The 15,655-nt window shown below is 37.0% G+C and overlaps 1 protein-coding gene across 1 annotated transcript in view; it reads right to left on the bottom strand.

Annotated features, from left to right (window-relative positions):
- LRP1B (LDL receptor related protein 1B) overlaps window positions 1–15,655 on the bottom strand; it is a gene marked incomplete at its 5' end in the record, with an annotated part of 885,246 nt that overhangs the window by 55,213 nt on the left and 814,378 nt on the right. The window contains one exon of the mRNA XM_084642729.1: window positions 7,649–7,813. Within this exon, the coding sequence (XP_084498855.1) occupies window positions 7,649–7,813 (165 nt within the window). The remainder of the gene's footprint in view (window positions 1–7,648; window positions 7,814–15,655) is intronic.

The following is a 15,655-nucleotide window of genomic DNA, read 5'->3' on the forward strand; positions in this document are numbered from 1 at the left end:
TGGACCCAGGGGTTCAGATGGGTTTGGACTTGGATGCCCAGCCCTATCTGCCACTAGCCCCGTAACATCCACACTTCTGATTTTCACACGCTAACATGAGTTGGGCTAGCATGAGGCTGTCTACCTGCACTCGTCCTCATCTCCACATTAATTATCCTTGATCTTTCTGCTACACCATCAACTGCTCACTACTTCTTTATCTGTCTTTCTTCCTTGGGCTTTGTGACTGTGTCCTTACCTGGTTCTCTTCTATCTTGCCGTTTACTCCTTCAGCATAACCTTCAGTAGAACTTCTTTCCTTCTCTTTCCTGCTCTCTTTTTGTGTTCCTCAGTGAACTGGTCTAGGTCCCCAGTTTTCATATTAGCCCTGGGTGATCTCATCCACCCTTCTCATGCCACTTATTACCACTATATTATTCACAACTCTCATATCCACTTCTCTATATGACCTTTCATAGTTTTTCCAATATCTTTTGATAAGTGTCCTACAACTTAATTAAATTAAATACAATATTAACTAAATCTCTGATTTTTCTTCCTATCTATGCACATTTTTATATCATAACTGTCATTATAGTCTCAATGCCTCACAGAAAGTTCTCTGATGAAAGAAAAGTGGTCAAATTCTCCTCTCTGGCAGATAGGACTAAGCCTTATTTATATTTTCCTTCTCCCCTCTCCTCTCCTCTTACCTCTTCTCCTCCTCTGCATTCTTCCCTTCACTTCTTTCCTATTCCTTTTTCAAAATTCTCTTTTGCTGTTTTAGTGAATGCTAAGTTGAAATGTTTGTACATTGTTCCCATGAGATTAGTGCTCAATCAGCCAATCTCTTCCTATAACTTGCTCAATCAGCCAATCTCTTCCTATAACTTGTTCATCAACTTAAAATAGCTCCAACTTGGTTGAATATGCAGTAACCTACTTATTCATCAAAATATGTCTCTTGTTCTCTAAGCACCAAATCAACGATATTGAATTCAGATGCTGACATGCAATTTTTTTTTTTTTTTAGCAAATGACTCAGAGTTGTACTCTTGTATATTTTGTATTTGGATTCTTGCCACTGAGTTAATGGTTTCAGACAGTTTTGAGTTAAATCATTGTTGTCTGGTACATAAGAGTATTAAAAATAATAATGACAAAATAAGATCTAAAAGTTTGAAGCCTATGTTTTCTAGTCAAGCTCTTTCTTCTTTTTAAAAAGTGATGAGGAAAGCGTATTTTGCCTGTTCATGGGAGAATTTTATTCTCTTCTGTGCAACAGTTGGCTTACAAATAGGCCAGTTTTTGACGGTTATATGAAGATTTATTTTACTTTATTCTAAAACCTATTTTTGTCATTTAATTTGATGTGTCAGCTAGAAATGCGAGCAGTTCATTTTCCATTAATATGCAGACAATTATCATCCAAAATAATATTTTTAAAAATAAGGCTTAGCTCTTATAAAACATCTTCTATCTTCAAATTTTAAAATACTTCTCAGATTGTTTTATTAAAACTCATAAAATGACCGATAATAGTTACCACACCATACTACCATACACCAAGGAGGTAGTGTGGTCTAGCGGACAGAACAGTGTCCTGGCATGCAGGAAATCTGGGTTCTACTCTCAGCTCAGCCACTAGCCTATGATGTGAGTTGGGGTAAGTCACATCATTTTTCTGTGCCCTATTTGTAAAATAGGGATGATGATAATAGTGGTATCCTTTAAAAGACGCTTTGAGATCTACTGATGAAAAATGCTATATAAGAATGATATATTATTAACAGAGATATCAGATAATAGCATGGAGAACATTTTTACAAGTTTGCCTTATGCACACCCAACCATATCAAGGTGGAAATCATAATCACACAACAGTCTTGTGCCAACTTGTGTTCTAAAGGTAAAATAAAATACATTGACACTATATCCTTTTTGCTCTTTCTTTCATCTTTACCCTCCCGAGTTTTTCTGTTCCTCAATTAGCATACTTTACAGCACTTGCTGCATGGCAACATTGTCTTCCTCTTCCCCTATCCTTCATATGTTGGCCGCACCTCCCCCAATGAATTATCCCCTTGCGGAAGTTCCTGTAATTAAATGTCTACATTGTGTTCTCCAAACTTAAGTGCCTGTAAAAGCAACAAGAAGGCAGCAGCTTTTGACACACCACATTTTCAGCACATGCTCCAGTTGGACAAGTTCTAACTAGAGAATGCCATCTCTTTAAGTAGGTGAAAGTTAGTGAAAGCTGACTCCTGCTGCATCTATTTCTGTCTCCACCCTGGCCACTTTTAGAGTGTGATGCAAGATTTCTACTAACTGCAATCTTTCTAATTTTATTGGTGTTTAGTCTGTTCTCTGGTATTCGCTATCTCTGCTTCTTTCAAGGTAGATGGTTCAATTGATTTGGGGGTTCATAAAGTACATATTCCCTATTTTGAAGTGAATTTTGTTTGACCCTGATCTAAATAATATAAATTCTGCCCAGATTCTCTGCCTATTAAATGCTTGTAAATATAAACAAATAAAAATAACTTAAAATAAAGAACCAACAATGTATTTATATATTCTTAAAAACTGAAAATTTATATTTTGCTTCATATAGTTGGAAGTTGCTAGTCCTTGAGGTCAGACTACCTTGTAAAAAATGGAAAAATAAATAAGAATGGCTATTGAGTCTTACAGTATCTTTAACACATGAAAACTGATGGAATGGGGAACAAGCAGAGACAATATATTCCAGTTATTATGCATTTTGCAAATGTTTTGTACAGCATTTTAGTAAGCTAATTAGAGTGTATCTTGTTTTGATTTTATAAAAAAACTTTTGAGGGTAGGTAAAGCAGATGTGATGCCAGAGGCACATATAGTTATCTTGTGGCAGCAGGATACGAACAAACCACTTGAGAATGGGAAGTGTGTGGGACTCAGATAAAATGTTTCTCAGAAAGAATAGTCAGCCATGTAAGTGGATGGGGGAGATCAACATCTATATTTTGGGTTGTGATCAGATTACATAGAAGATTTTAGATCCTCGTGTAAAGGTTTAGACTGCTATACTGTAACAAATAAACTGTCCTGTTCATCTACAAAAATAAATGTGTCAGTACTTTCCCCCTTTAGTGTCTATGAGATTGTCTTTTCTCAATCTAGCCACATCTTAAATTCAAAATATGGATTATATATGAGAAGAGTTAAGAATAAGGACTCGTCTAAAAGTGGATATTCACCTGTGTTGGCTCAGGGTATGTCAACAATTTGAATACATAACTGAGAAACAGTTTGTATGTTATATTGAATGAAGTCTCTTGGAAGGAAAGCCTGAAGATACTGCTTTGTGTATTAGGTGAAGTAAAGAGGTGATAGAACTATTTCATTTAATTACAAAGAGAAATGGTGAGAATTTTTATATGCATTCTGATTTTTTTAAACTAAAAACTCTGTTTCCTGAAATTTCAAATCATCTAGTTGAATGTCTATGTTATCAGAGATTACATCTTTGTTCACGCTGGCAATAGTAGACTCAGGACCAGGAATTTAAATAGAGCAATACCTCCCTTAGAGACCACCTCTGAAGAGAGACCACCTGTCATAAGACACTACTTGCAGAAGCCATGGAACACCACTGTTTTCTTGTGTGCAAACCTTTGAAGAGAGACCATCTCTTATAACTACCCACTTTTGCTAACTCCCATGAGTGGTTGCTCTTGGCAGGTTTCACTGTATTCACTGGGTGTGTAGAAATATGCACACTGTTTTTCATTTTTCTATCCCATTTGATACCATTCTTACAGAAAAGAGTGCAGTCTAATATAAGGAGTTCAAAGATAGTATGTTAAAGGATAGCTTGTCTGGTATAAACAACATCTATAGTTCGTGTGTCCACAATAATTCACATTCATGAGACTGAAGACCTGTCAGGGGAGGGAGGTTTTATTGGGGAAATTTTCTAGTATACACAGTTAGTAATTTGAAATATAGGGCTTGATCCTTTGGTAAAACCAAGGTATGCACTCTCTCAATCTTGGGGCAAGACAAGGGCTAGTTTGGCCCATGGGGTAAATTAGAGCAGTCTTGGGACTGTTCTAAACAATGCTGTTTGCAGTGGCTCCTTAAGGACCATTGTGCTAACTATGGATCAACAGAGCACCTTGAACTCCAATTATGCTTCATCTCACCCCCAACATTCCCCAACTGATGGTGGACAGAGATAATGATTTTGAGATAGCTACACTACTTCAATGCCAGTTGGGCATTATCCCATTTTTAATAACCCCCAGCATCTCTGTTTAAGGAAGGTTCTGGTCTCTTTGTGACAAGCGAGGAGTACAAACGAGTTGTTCAGCGTGGGCCAAAAATCTGGCCTGCATCTTATAAGTCTCCATCAAATAGAAGCTCCATACATTGGTTAAAAAAAGGCAGATTACGCTGCAATTCTGAGTCTATTAAGAATGATATTTAGAAGGCTTTTAAAGCAGCATAAATGCTTCATCCGCTTTTCTTCTACCTGTGCCAAGGAATAGCCAATTTGATTTTCTGCTTATTTCAAATTACTCTAATCAAGAATTCTACTTCCTGTAAATATACTAGGAATACAGGTTTATCTAATTTTGTGATCTTCCGAAACCTTGTTAATGTTTTTAATAAGCTCACTTATTGCTCTATTATTTTAATTTGTACTTTTATTCTGTAAGAGAAAAGCAATTGTATTTTTCTTAGACTTTTACTGTTAATGTTAATTATTTTTAAAAAAATTCCTGTTAATTTGGTTTGCTGAAAATTGTCATTACTATTATCCAAACTTTTAATTAGATCTCTCAGATGGGTGCTTTTAATTAACTGATGACATTTTCTTTGTTCAATTATTGTAGTTCAATACAACTGTCATAAACTTATAAATTTTAATTAAAGCTGCCCCAACTCTAGTTATATAATGTCCACATAGGAATTTGCCAAAAGGCTTAACTGTAAGTAAACCAACAATGAATAAATCCATGAACTGCCAGTGGGATTTGTTTAACAAATTAACATTTGTGTGCAGATGAGGTTCTACAACATATAATGCTCAACAAAAATTTAACACAATAATGTTTTTAAAAAACGAATAACACTTTGCAATTGACTTAATCAGTTATCAAATTATTATTAATTATTTGGTGGTAAAAGAGAACAGAATTTATATGCACACATTAGAAAAGCATTTCCTTAACCAGACTCATTTTATTTATAGTATCAGAATATCAAGAAGAAATTTGTATTTATTTATTTAGAATACATTTGGGTTACTATTTGAGCCCAACTCCAATAATGCTGAAACTATTTTGAGACAGAAACAGATTTTTAGGGCCTGATTCTGTGTTATGCTAAGATCTGTTTACACCCATCTGGAAATGGAAAGGTGTTTTAAAATGCATGCAAGTCACATTTCTGACCACTTTGAAGCCCCTTTACTGAGTAGTGTAATGGTGAATCTATTCAAACCCACTGTATATACTATCTAAGGGAAAACTATTGCACTTAAAAGTATTCACAAATTTTTTTTGGAAATCTTAAAGGACACACATAGTGTAAACTAACACACATTAGAGTACTACAGTATGTCCGTAATCACATCCTCATATATCATAACATGACAATATATCTTAATTATGGGTAAGGGTTATATTACCATGCTGAGCTACTGTTGATAGTCTAACTAGGGAATGTAGTTTGTAAAAGAGGGTGTGTGACAATTAAAGACTCAGCAGGGATGCTGCTTTGTTTTTCAATTGTAGTATGACACACCTTACATTTATTGTAAACTGAATTAGCTGCAAGTGTGTTTGAATTCCCTCTGCCCTTCCCCACCTTGGGAGGGGCAGGGACAGCAGTATATCAGGGTCAGTACAGGAATGGCCAATTTCCATGATGGGGAAGGGAAAAAAGCTTATGTCTAAACATACTGGACCTCAGCCCCGCCTTGCATCTCAAATTGTATGTGGGAGTGTGGCTGGGGGAAGAGCTTCTCTACCTCTCATTGGGAGGGGGGGAAGATTAGGGGAGCTGACTGGGCCTCCTTAACTCTCAATTTCAAGCTCTTGAGGGTGGGAGGGAGTATCTAAGCAAACTGCAGAAATGCCTGGTAGAGAGACTACAGGATTGCTTCTGGCAGCACTGCAGCAGTGTTCCTTTCAGCACTGCAACTACAGCCAAGTCCACCCCCCGGCCTGAGGAGAGGCAGGGCAGAAGCAGTGAACAGAGCAGAGTCTATTTGCTCCCCTATCCTGGTCCCGAGCCGAGAGTTAGAGGCCAGGCAGCAGTGAAGGTAGTAACAGCAGAGGCTACCCTTCAAGCAAAAGATAGGAGATGGGACACAGCAGCTGGAGATGACCTACACCCCTAAGCAGGACACAGGGGGCCATCAGCAGGCCATCAGACACTACATTGGGGTAGGTATAGATGTACTCCCCACAAATATATAGGAGGAATTGGCTCATAACTACCACCTTTCCATTGCTAAAATGCTGGGGAACTTCCCTGGCTGGGGTATTCCTTCTCAGGAGGAGGGCTATTGTGGGTGAAGGAATAAGGTGGATATGGAATCTAGAAGCCTGCCCATAAGCTAGGGTGGCAGATAGCCAAAAAGGGGTCCACCTCTATCTACAGGGAAAACCACAGGGGACACAGGTGCTTTTTAAAACTGAGATGCCAGGAGACACTTTGCAGGAACAGATTGGTATCCACTGGTCAAAGGCTGTTAAGGAAAATATTTGGAAAGACGACTATGTAGATGTATGCACTTGTCTGTCCATGAAAATTGAGTGGCAGATATGGGAGTGGTGAAAAAGAAAGAAGGGGACAATTCCAGCAAGCCCAAGGTGGCTAGGAAACTAGAGAATTTTTAGAAATTAGCTGCAGTAGACAGACAGACACACACACACAGAGTAATAAACATGTTAAATGAATCCAAAATGAAGTGTCACCTTTTTCGAATATTTAGAAGTTATATCATGGACATATGCCACACATGGTGATGAGACATGATTGAGAGATGAGGAGGAGTTTAGACTTATGGCTGCAGAGGAGCCAATCTTGCCCCGGGGTCAGAAGGAGCAAGACTTGTGGCTTGAATGCACAATTCCATACCATCCTGACTAGTATGTTATACAAACAGCAGGTTACCTGTACCAAAGCTGCAGGCTTTGGATATTGTCTCAACTGTCTGTTTCATATTTAATAAAGAGAAGTGTTTTCATTCCTCTTGCCAAGAGAAGAATTGGTGTAAAACAATGTAGAGGTCAGCATGATGATGATCTTTTATGGGGTAGAGGAAAAGCTCCATCTTGTGCAAAGCGGGGTGGTCAAGTGCCCAGCACTCTGATGAGAGCAGCAGGAGAAAGCAGCAATCATGGAAAAAGCCCTACCTCCAATTAAAGAACCCTATTATGGCATTATCCTAACAAGACAGACAGGATTTATATAATGTAAGCGATTTGTAGTAGGTTTTAAAAACCAAGTTGAGGAGGAGAGGCTTTATGTGTGGATAGAAAATTTGAAATCCATTAAAAGGTTACAACAAATAGTTCAAGGAAAAGGGGGGGCGGAAATTGGGTACATGTGTAGAATAAATCAAAACATTTCAGTCTAGATAAAAGTATAGAAGCTGCATGCAAATATTTACCAAGAGCAGAGGCTACACAAGTTCCTCCATTTTGACAGTAATTGTAACAGTGGTTGGTTTCACATCTTTCTCCAGAATAGTTTGGCCAACAGTGACATCTTAAATCACCCTTCTCATTCATAATGCATCTTCCTCCATTTTCACAAGACAGTCTACATGTATCCTCTGTAGTAAAAATTCATAAAGGTTACTGGGCTTTTCAAAAATTCTGTTTCAAATAATCAGAGAAAATGATTACTCATTTGAATACTTCCATTGTAAGGGCTGCAGAATCAGAATTTAGTTTCCATCGGGGGACTTGGGAAAACTATACTCTCCTACGTCACCTGGCTTGCCCTCCTGCACTCTTCCCCTAGCCCTTTTACTCTTTCCTTTCTATGTCCTCTTTGCCTTTGTCTTTCTGTTCAGCTAATAGACTCCTAACTCACCCCCACCCAAAGGATTTAAAAACAAACCAAACCCTCTAGCCAGGGTAGTCAATAGGCAGACTGCGGGCCAAATCTGGACCACCACACATTTTTGAATGAGCAATAATATCTTTTTATTTACTTATTATTATCATCATCATTATTTTAGTGTTATTTTCTCTGGAGTTTGGACTTTGACTATACCTTTAACAAGACATTTGGACCTTGACAATAAAATAATGGATTACCCCTATCCTAGTCTATCCTTTATGTCTCCCCCAACCCACCCTCCCCCCAACATGCAGAACTAACATGTTTAGAGACAATCACTTTACACTTGCAAACAGCAGTCTCTTCATATATTCATTTCCCCTACTCTGTCTTGGCTATTTAAATTGTAATCTTTTTGGGGAAGGGCCTGCCTACTTCTCTGTTTGTACAGTGTGTAGCCCATTCTCACTAAGCCCCAGGCACTATGTAACATAAATAATAATACTCTTGAAGCCCAATTCAGCTCAGGCATAAACCTACTGTCTTCCATTATAGTGGTGCCTACTTTGGTAACAGCATCAGAACATGTCAAGAAATTAATATATTTATGTCTGTTTCAATGCACAAAACATTCAATGACATCAAGAAGAAATCAATTGTAGAATATCATGTATACGATGCTGAAAAGTTCAAATAATTATAATCGTTAGGTTGCTTAAATATCCAGACAGCTTTCAAATCCAGTTTGGGCCATCTTTCCATTGCTTACAAAATGGATCATGTGAAATTGAACTAATTAAAATGTCTGTCTATTCCTGCATTTCAATCTTGGCCTACAATTGCGGAAGTGTCCATTTTAAGAAAAAGGATGTCACAAATCTCCAGGAAGAATTCAGTATTATGTCCACCAGAAATATAGATGTTTCCCAAGATTAGTGTTTTGGAGCTAAAATAATATATAACAAAGGTTTCTGTTTCTTCTAGAATACTCTAGGATTGGATAATTTGAATGGATTAAGATGGAAATCCTTTAATACATCCTTTCATACAGTTCAAAGTGTATTTCGTTGTTCATACTGAGATGCACATGCATGAAAATGTCCACAAAAATAATACTAATTTATTGGATCAAATATGGAACTCAGTTAAACTTTTGCAATCTCACTGGTTTGCACATGTATAATAACTAAGGGACAATTGTGTGTTTTGAAAAAATAAGAGGAAAAGGAAACATTTTCCTTTATTTTGGTTATAGCTGATGTCATCAGAAATAGAGCAATTATTAAAATAATACTATGATGCTGGAATAAATAGGTCCCCATAGAAATACACAGAAAAATATAAAAATCCAATATTCCTTATCAATTTATTTTCTTTATAAAATAAGTTTGTTCAAGAATGTTAATATGATTTTATATAATTATTAACCAGCAGGGCTATAACAATTTTGGATTTTACTAATTTAGGAATATTAAAAGTATGGTTTCAAGATGTAACAGAGTGGCAGAGTTCTACAACCCCATGTAGGAATGTAGGACTTTTTAAACAAGTAGCCTTGATGTTAGAGGCTAGAAACCTAAGTTAAGATGCAAAATTATTCTTCCTGACTCAGATCAGGTGAATCTTATCAACCGTAATCAGGATATAAGAGAGCCTGACAATGTTTCTGGGCTGGTAGGAAATGAAGGCTTGAACAGAAGGATCATGTGGGGGGCACAGACTTGGAATAGAGAAGCTCAGAAGAAAGTTTATGCTAAGGTTTATATTCTGTTATTTAAATTAATGACAAAAGACAAATCACTCGAAGCACATAAATTAGGAACATAATTAATGTGTTTACTTTTTGGAGCACAGAGTAATAATCCACCTGCATATGCAAGGATTCCAAACTCTGGAAGGTTTTTTTGGTGAAAAATGCAAATATGGTGAAACTGAAACATTTCAAGAATTTATGCAGACTCTTTCAGTTGGAAAAAACTAAAAATAATAAGATATTTCAATTTTTCAATTCAAAGCAACTTTTTATTTTGAAATTTCCTTTAATTTTCTTTTAAAAATTAAACATTAAAAATTCTCAGAGTCTAAAGACAAGTTGCACTTCAGACTGAACAAGATGTTTCATTTGGTATGAACTTTTTTCTTTCACTTTTTTGGAAGAAAAAAAAAAAAGTGTTTTCAGTGTGACCGAAAACAAACTTTTTAATTTTATGATACTGCCAGGAAATCAAAAACTCCATTATTTGCACATTATTCTGTGAACTACTTATATAGGTATAAATATACATTACTGGGTCTCCTCTCTCTTCCACTCTTCTTTCTAGGGAAGAAAAAAAACCCTATGTGTACTACTCCCTAAAAAGAACGGAAATCAAAGACTTAATTGTTTGCAAAAATGTGGGTGGGTCAGATTGAAATAAGACATTGAAATAAGGAAATTATGAAGTCATTCACTTTCTATTATTTATCGTGATCTCTCTCTCTCTCTCTCTCAGCCTGCTACATCATGGGGAAGTATCAAGCCCTGAGATCCTAAAAGAAAGAACGATGGAACATAGGGAAAGGTCATCTCAAGGGGAGCAAAAGAAGGATTCTCTCTCTTTTGACTTCAGTATAACACATAATGAAGGGCCAATGGGTTTTAATCAGCCATGCACATAAAATCCTGCTTGTTTTCTCCTTAGAAAAATCAAAAAGTCATTTATGGTCTTTTTACTTGATATGATTCTCTATCAGTGTAGCCATCAGGAAAAAAAGACAACAGAGTATGTTTGTCATTGAGGTCTTTGGCCCAGACTACTTCTGAAAAATGCAAGAAATCCCCCTGCCCCCCAATAAAATTTATCCTCCTTCAATTCCCAATCAAAATAATTCCTCGGATCAGGGGGAAATGAATACAGATCCATTTCCAGAGGGGTAACAGAGGAACAAAGAGTTATGTCATTCCTAAAAATTACATTGAAAGTTTATGGCAAAACAAGGAGATGGAAGACCCATAACTTTCTCACTACACAACAGTACCACACGTACAAGGTGCTCTGTATTTAAGATAACTGAGATATCAGGATAGGAGAGGGGAAGTTTTTAAGCACCCAATGATAGAAGAGCAGAAGTCCAATTGATTTTCAATAAACCTATTCATTTTTTAATAAAAGCACTGAAAGCTACAAAAGAAAAAAGCTCTGTAAGTGCAAAGCATTATTAATAGTCACATTTTTTCCAAATGAAGTAAGTAAAGCACAGACAGATTTAATGACTTGGATGGAAGGCATTGTTGACAAATGGGTAGGGACTATGAAGTCAAGAGTCTTGAGTTCTAAGCTTGGTTCTGACACAGTCATCTATAATTATTCTGTAATACCTATTAATGTTGAAAGTAAAAGCTGGGATGCAAACGGATACCTAGCTAATTTAGCTATGTAGTGAGTGTACGTATTATGTCAGTTGCACATTGAGGACCCAATCCAGCAAAGCATTTAAATTCAAGCTTAACTTTAGTATGGGAATAGTCACATGCTTAAATTCTTTGCTGGATCAGGAATACAGATCTGCTCACGAGCCATTATTAGTTTGGTCAACACCACTTATTCTTTGAACTTAATAATTTAGTGACCCGTCCAACCCAATTATTTAAAATGTAACAAACTCAATCTTTATTAAACCTAAACACACATACAAAAAGGATGTGTATCTCTGAAACACAACAACAAAATTAACATTGCTAAGGACAAACAATATATGTAACATCATTTACAAAACCCCACCTCTTAACAGAAATGTAATAAAAACATGCTGTCTTCATAATAAACTAACAAATTATTTTTATCAAATGTAGAGACATGCATATTTATCATAACACACAATATGAAATAACAACAACTTTAACTGTGTAAAATATAGTAGGATACTTCCACTGAGTGCAATTTTGAATATTTGCCTTGGGGAGGCTAGTTATGAGGAAGCAGTTTTGAATGATAGAAAATAAGGATCTATAAGTGAGATGGTTCAAAAGAAGCAGAAAAAAAGGGTTGAATGACCAAATGTATTACCTTCGACTGAGATAAAATGATTTTGTAAAGTGGATTAGGTAACCTGGCTATCTGCAGAAACCAGAATATGCGTGCTTCAAGATCTCATCCTAAAGGATCTGTAGAACAGCTTAAACTCCTGGATCCTGGATAGTGATTTGTCATTGTCATCTTCTTTGCCGTCTTCTTTTTTCTTTTTGCAGATGACATATAGATTTTCAGAGCACTGGAACATCCGTAAATGAAGAGAATCTCAGTGATTTAATGAGAATAATCTGATTCAGTGAACATACTTCTTTCAAGAGTGAGGTTGAGGCTGCGTGGTGCAGGGGTCCCTAGTGCAGAGGCCTGCACAGCTTAACCACTGTCAAGGAGGAACCAAGGTCATCTCTAATTCGGACAGAGAATCAAGGCCTCCTCAGCCACTCAAGTTATGAAGAGTATGCTTGATTTATACTATTTTTATTTGATGCTGATATTAAGATTTGAGGTAACTCCATATTAGGGCCAGGGATGAGATAGGTTGCCCACTCCCAGGACTCTGATATATTTTTCCTTTGAGAAGCATAGAGTGTTTTGACTTGTTGGCAGATAGATTGTGATGCTTCAAAGGTATCTTCTTTTTATAAGAAGGCTTGGAAGTTCAGCAAGAGCTCTGTGTGATTTTCTGTTTCCATGCTGAACCACTCTGCCTTCTGTTTGTATGATATGCACTAATGATATTCAGATAGGTGATTTTCTGTGAAGATTATGACTTTCATTGTCTCATTGTCCAGTGAAAAAGCTCTTCTTTCCTTGAAGCCTGCTGATGCAAATCTATATGGTTTTGTTCTTCATTGTTACATAGGTTACTACTATCTGGCACAGATCAAATTTTGTTCAGGGCTTCTTTGAAGGATGCTGAATATGTTTCAGAGTCCCAATTTAAAGTGCCCTTGACTTTCTTGTTTCTTGAACCTTTTATAGGAAAAAAGTTCTATTCAAAGAATTAATCATCTATTTAATTAAGGAATGAAAGAAAAAAATTCTAGACCCTATAATTTTACAGTATTTCAGTATGGCAATTTATTTTGTTGTTATTGCATGGATTTTCTAAGTTAGATCTTATTATTTTTTCAAGAAAGAATGGACTGACATAGTTTCTGCTGACTTTAATTTGGAAGAAAAGTATTTATTTGGATACTTTTTCTTCCGTTCTTCCTTTTGATTTCGCTGCACGCTTCTTGTGTTATGAACCTTGTGACATATTTTCTCAGAAAGCTCAAGGCACAAAATCGCTTGTGCTGATCTTTGCCAGTTTTCTCTGACTGAGAGTAAAGAGTTGACCTTTCCCCATAGATGAAACATTTGAGGAGGCAGTAGTACAATACTTTTTGGACTTTTTAGACATTTTCAGCTTTTTGGGTGTTTGGGACTACAGTCCTCTAATGGAAGGGAGAAATGTTCTTCTTTGCTACGTGCTTTCAACTCTTAGGAAACATGGCTCTGTGCTCATCCCCTGGGCTGGAAGACACCAAACAGGTGGATAGGCCTCCGTAGTAACAGCTTAATGAACTACATTATGGGGAGAAGGAGGAGGAAGGATTCCCACATCTTTCTCCAAGGAGGAGAGAACTCATTTCAGGAAATGGAAGGAAATTTTAGTCTCTTGCTTACTCTTGAGAAAAATGTGCAGTTTGTCACTCAGCTGGGAAAGTGGCAAAGTAGATTAAAGGGTTTTATAGCCTTATGTCAGTGGTTCCCAAACTTGTTTCGCTGCTTGTGCAGGGAAAGCCCCTGGTGGGCTGGGCCGGTTTGTTTATCTGCCGCGTCCGCAGGTTCGGCTGATTGCAGCTCCCAGTGGCCACGGTTCACTGCTCCAGGCCAATGGGAGCTGCTGGAAGTGGTGTGGTCCAAGGGACATACTGGCTGCCGCTTCCAGCGGCTCCCATTGGCCTGGAGCAGTGAACCGCGGCCACTGAGAGCCGCAATCAGCCGAACCTGTGGACGTGGCAGGTAAACAAACCGGCCTGGCCCGCCCGAGGCTTTCCCTGAACAAGCGGCGGAACAAGTTTGGGAACCACTGCCTTATGTCAAAGCATTGTGATCTTTTCTATCTTGCTGAAGAGCCCTTTCTGCTCTGGGGGGTACTCTCTAGGGCTGCATTTGTCTGGAATCTAGTCCTGATATCTGACACAGCCTATCTGCAAGCTGCAAACACAACTTTCCTTTTGAAGACTGTTGAATCCACTTCACAAATAGAACGTTTATGATTTTAAAATATTCCTGTTAGCCTGCTCTGCCATCTTAAAGAGAGAGGGGGAAGTTATAAGCAAGCATTTCTGCGTGATCTCAGAGAAAATCAGAATTGTATTTTACAGCCCAAAGTGAAAGAGAAGGCCAGAAAAGGTGGCAAACTAAGGCAAAAACCAACCAAACAAAAAACGGTTGACAGTGCTTGAACTTATATTACCAGTTCCAGTGGGATATTCTCCTTTTAAAATATAGGTAGTATGCCTCAAACCAGTAGAATCTTTCAAAACAGAAATAGCTTTATAAGTATGCTCACTGTGCTGTTTGCAACATGAAAAGATGAAAGAAAACACAAATGTGGCACAGATTGAACATTTCAATCTGAATCTTTGCAGTTTTTACTGAAACTTTTCAAGCAGCCAAGAAAGCACATTCTGTATTTTAAATGTAACTGGTAAATGTTCAAATTAGGAATATGGAATTCATGTAAAATTTCCATTACTAGTGTTTGTTCAGATGGAAGACCTACATACAACTTTCTTCCAGTGCAAATCTATGTATTGAAATTTAAACGTTCATCTTTTTGGCACATTTTTAGTTTCATTGTACTATACAATGAATAAACATAATTAGTGCAAATCCAGCACTCTCTTTTGGAAACTGACGCAATGTTCAATCCATCTGACAAACGATAGCTTACCTTTGAAACAGAAAAACAGGTCTACTTTTGTCAATACATAAATTAGAAACAAAGTATTCTATCAATTGTAATTAACTACTTGAGAGATCAGCTGAACCCTTCTCCAAGAGTAAGAAAGAACAGGATATGAAATGTTTTTGATTTTGTTACTAAAATATTAGATACATTCAGAATACTAATCAATTGTAACAGATATCAGCAAAAAAAGACAGCGGATTGTAAAGGTCCCAAATATATACTTTTCAATTATAGGATAATTAATTAGCAATAAGGAGAAATGTGCAATATGCATTCAGTTTGTACACAAATCTATTAAGAAGTTAATGTTCAGAATTCATTGTACAGTTTTTATAAAGAAAAAACAGATCAATGGATCCATGCTATTATGACATCTCAATGCTAATAACTGCTATGTAGAATTCTATGAAAAAAACAAAACCCAGTGAGGCAGAGCTTGAATAATGACATCTATTTTGATGATTTCTGGGATGAAATGAATGAAAACAAAGCGAAAACACCAGTTGTGCAAAGCCACAATCTCTAGGGCAAAGCAGTAAGGTACTTCACATTAGCCATACAAAAGCTTGTACAAATGAGGTCTGAGCAGCTAAAATGAGGGAGTGTCATTTGTTTAGAATAACCATACAAACTC

This window comes from Lepidochelys olivacea, assembly GCF_965140295.1.
Source record: "Lepidochelys olivacea isolate rLepOli2 genome assembly, chromosome: 11".
Taxonomy (NCBI): Eukaryota; Metazoa; Chordata; order Testudines; family Cheloniidae; genus Lepidochelys; species Lepidochelys olivacea.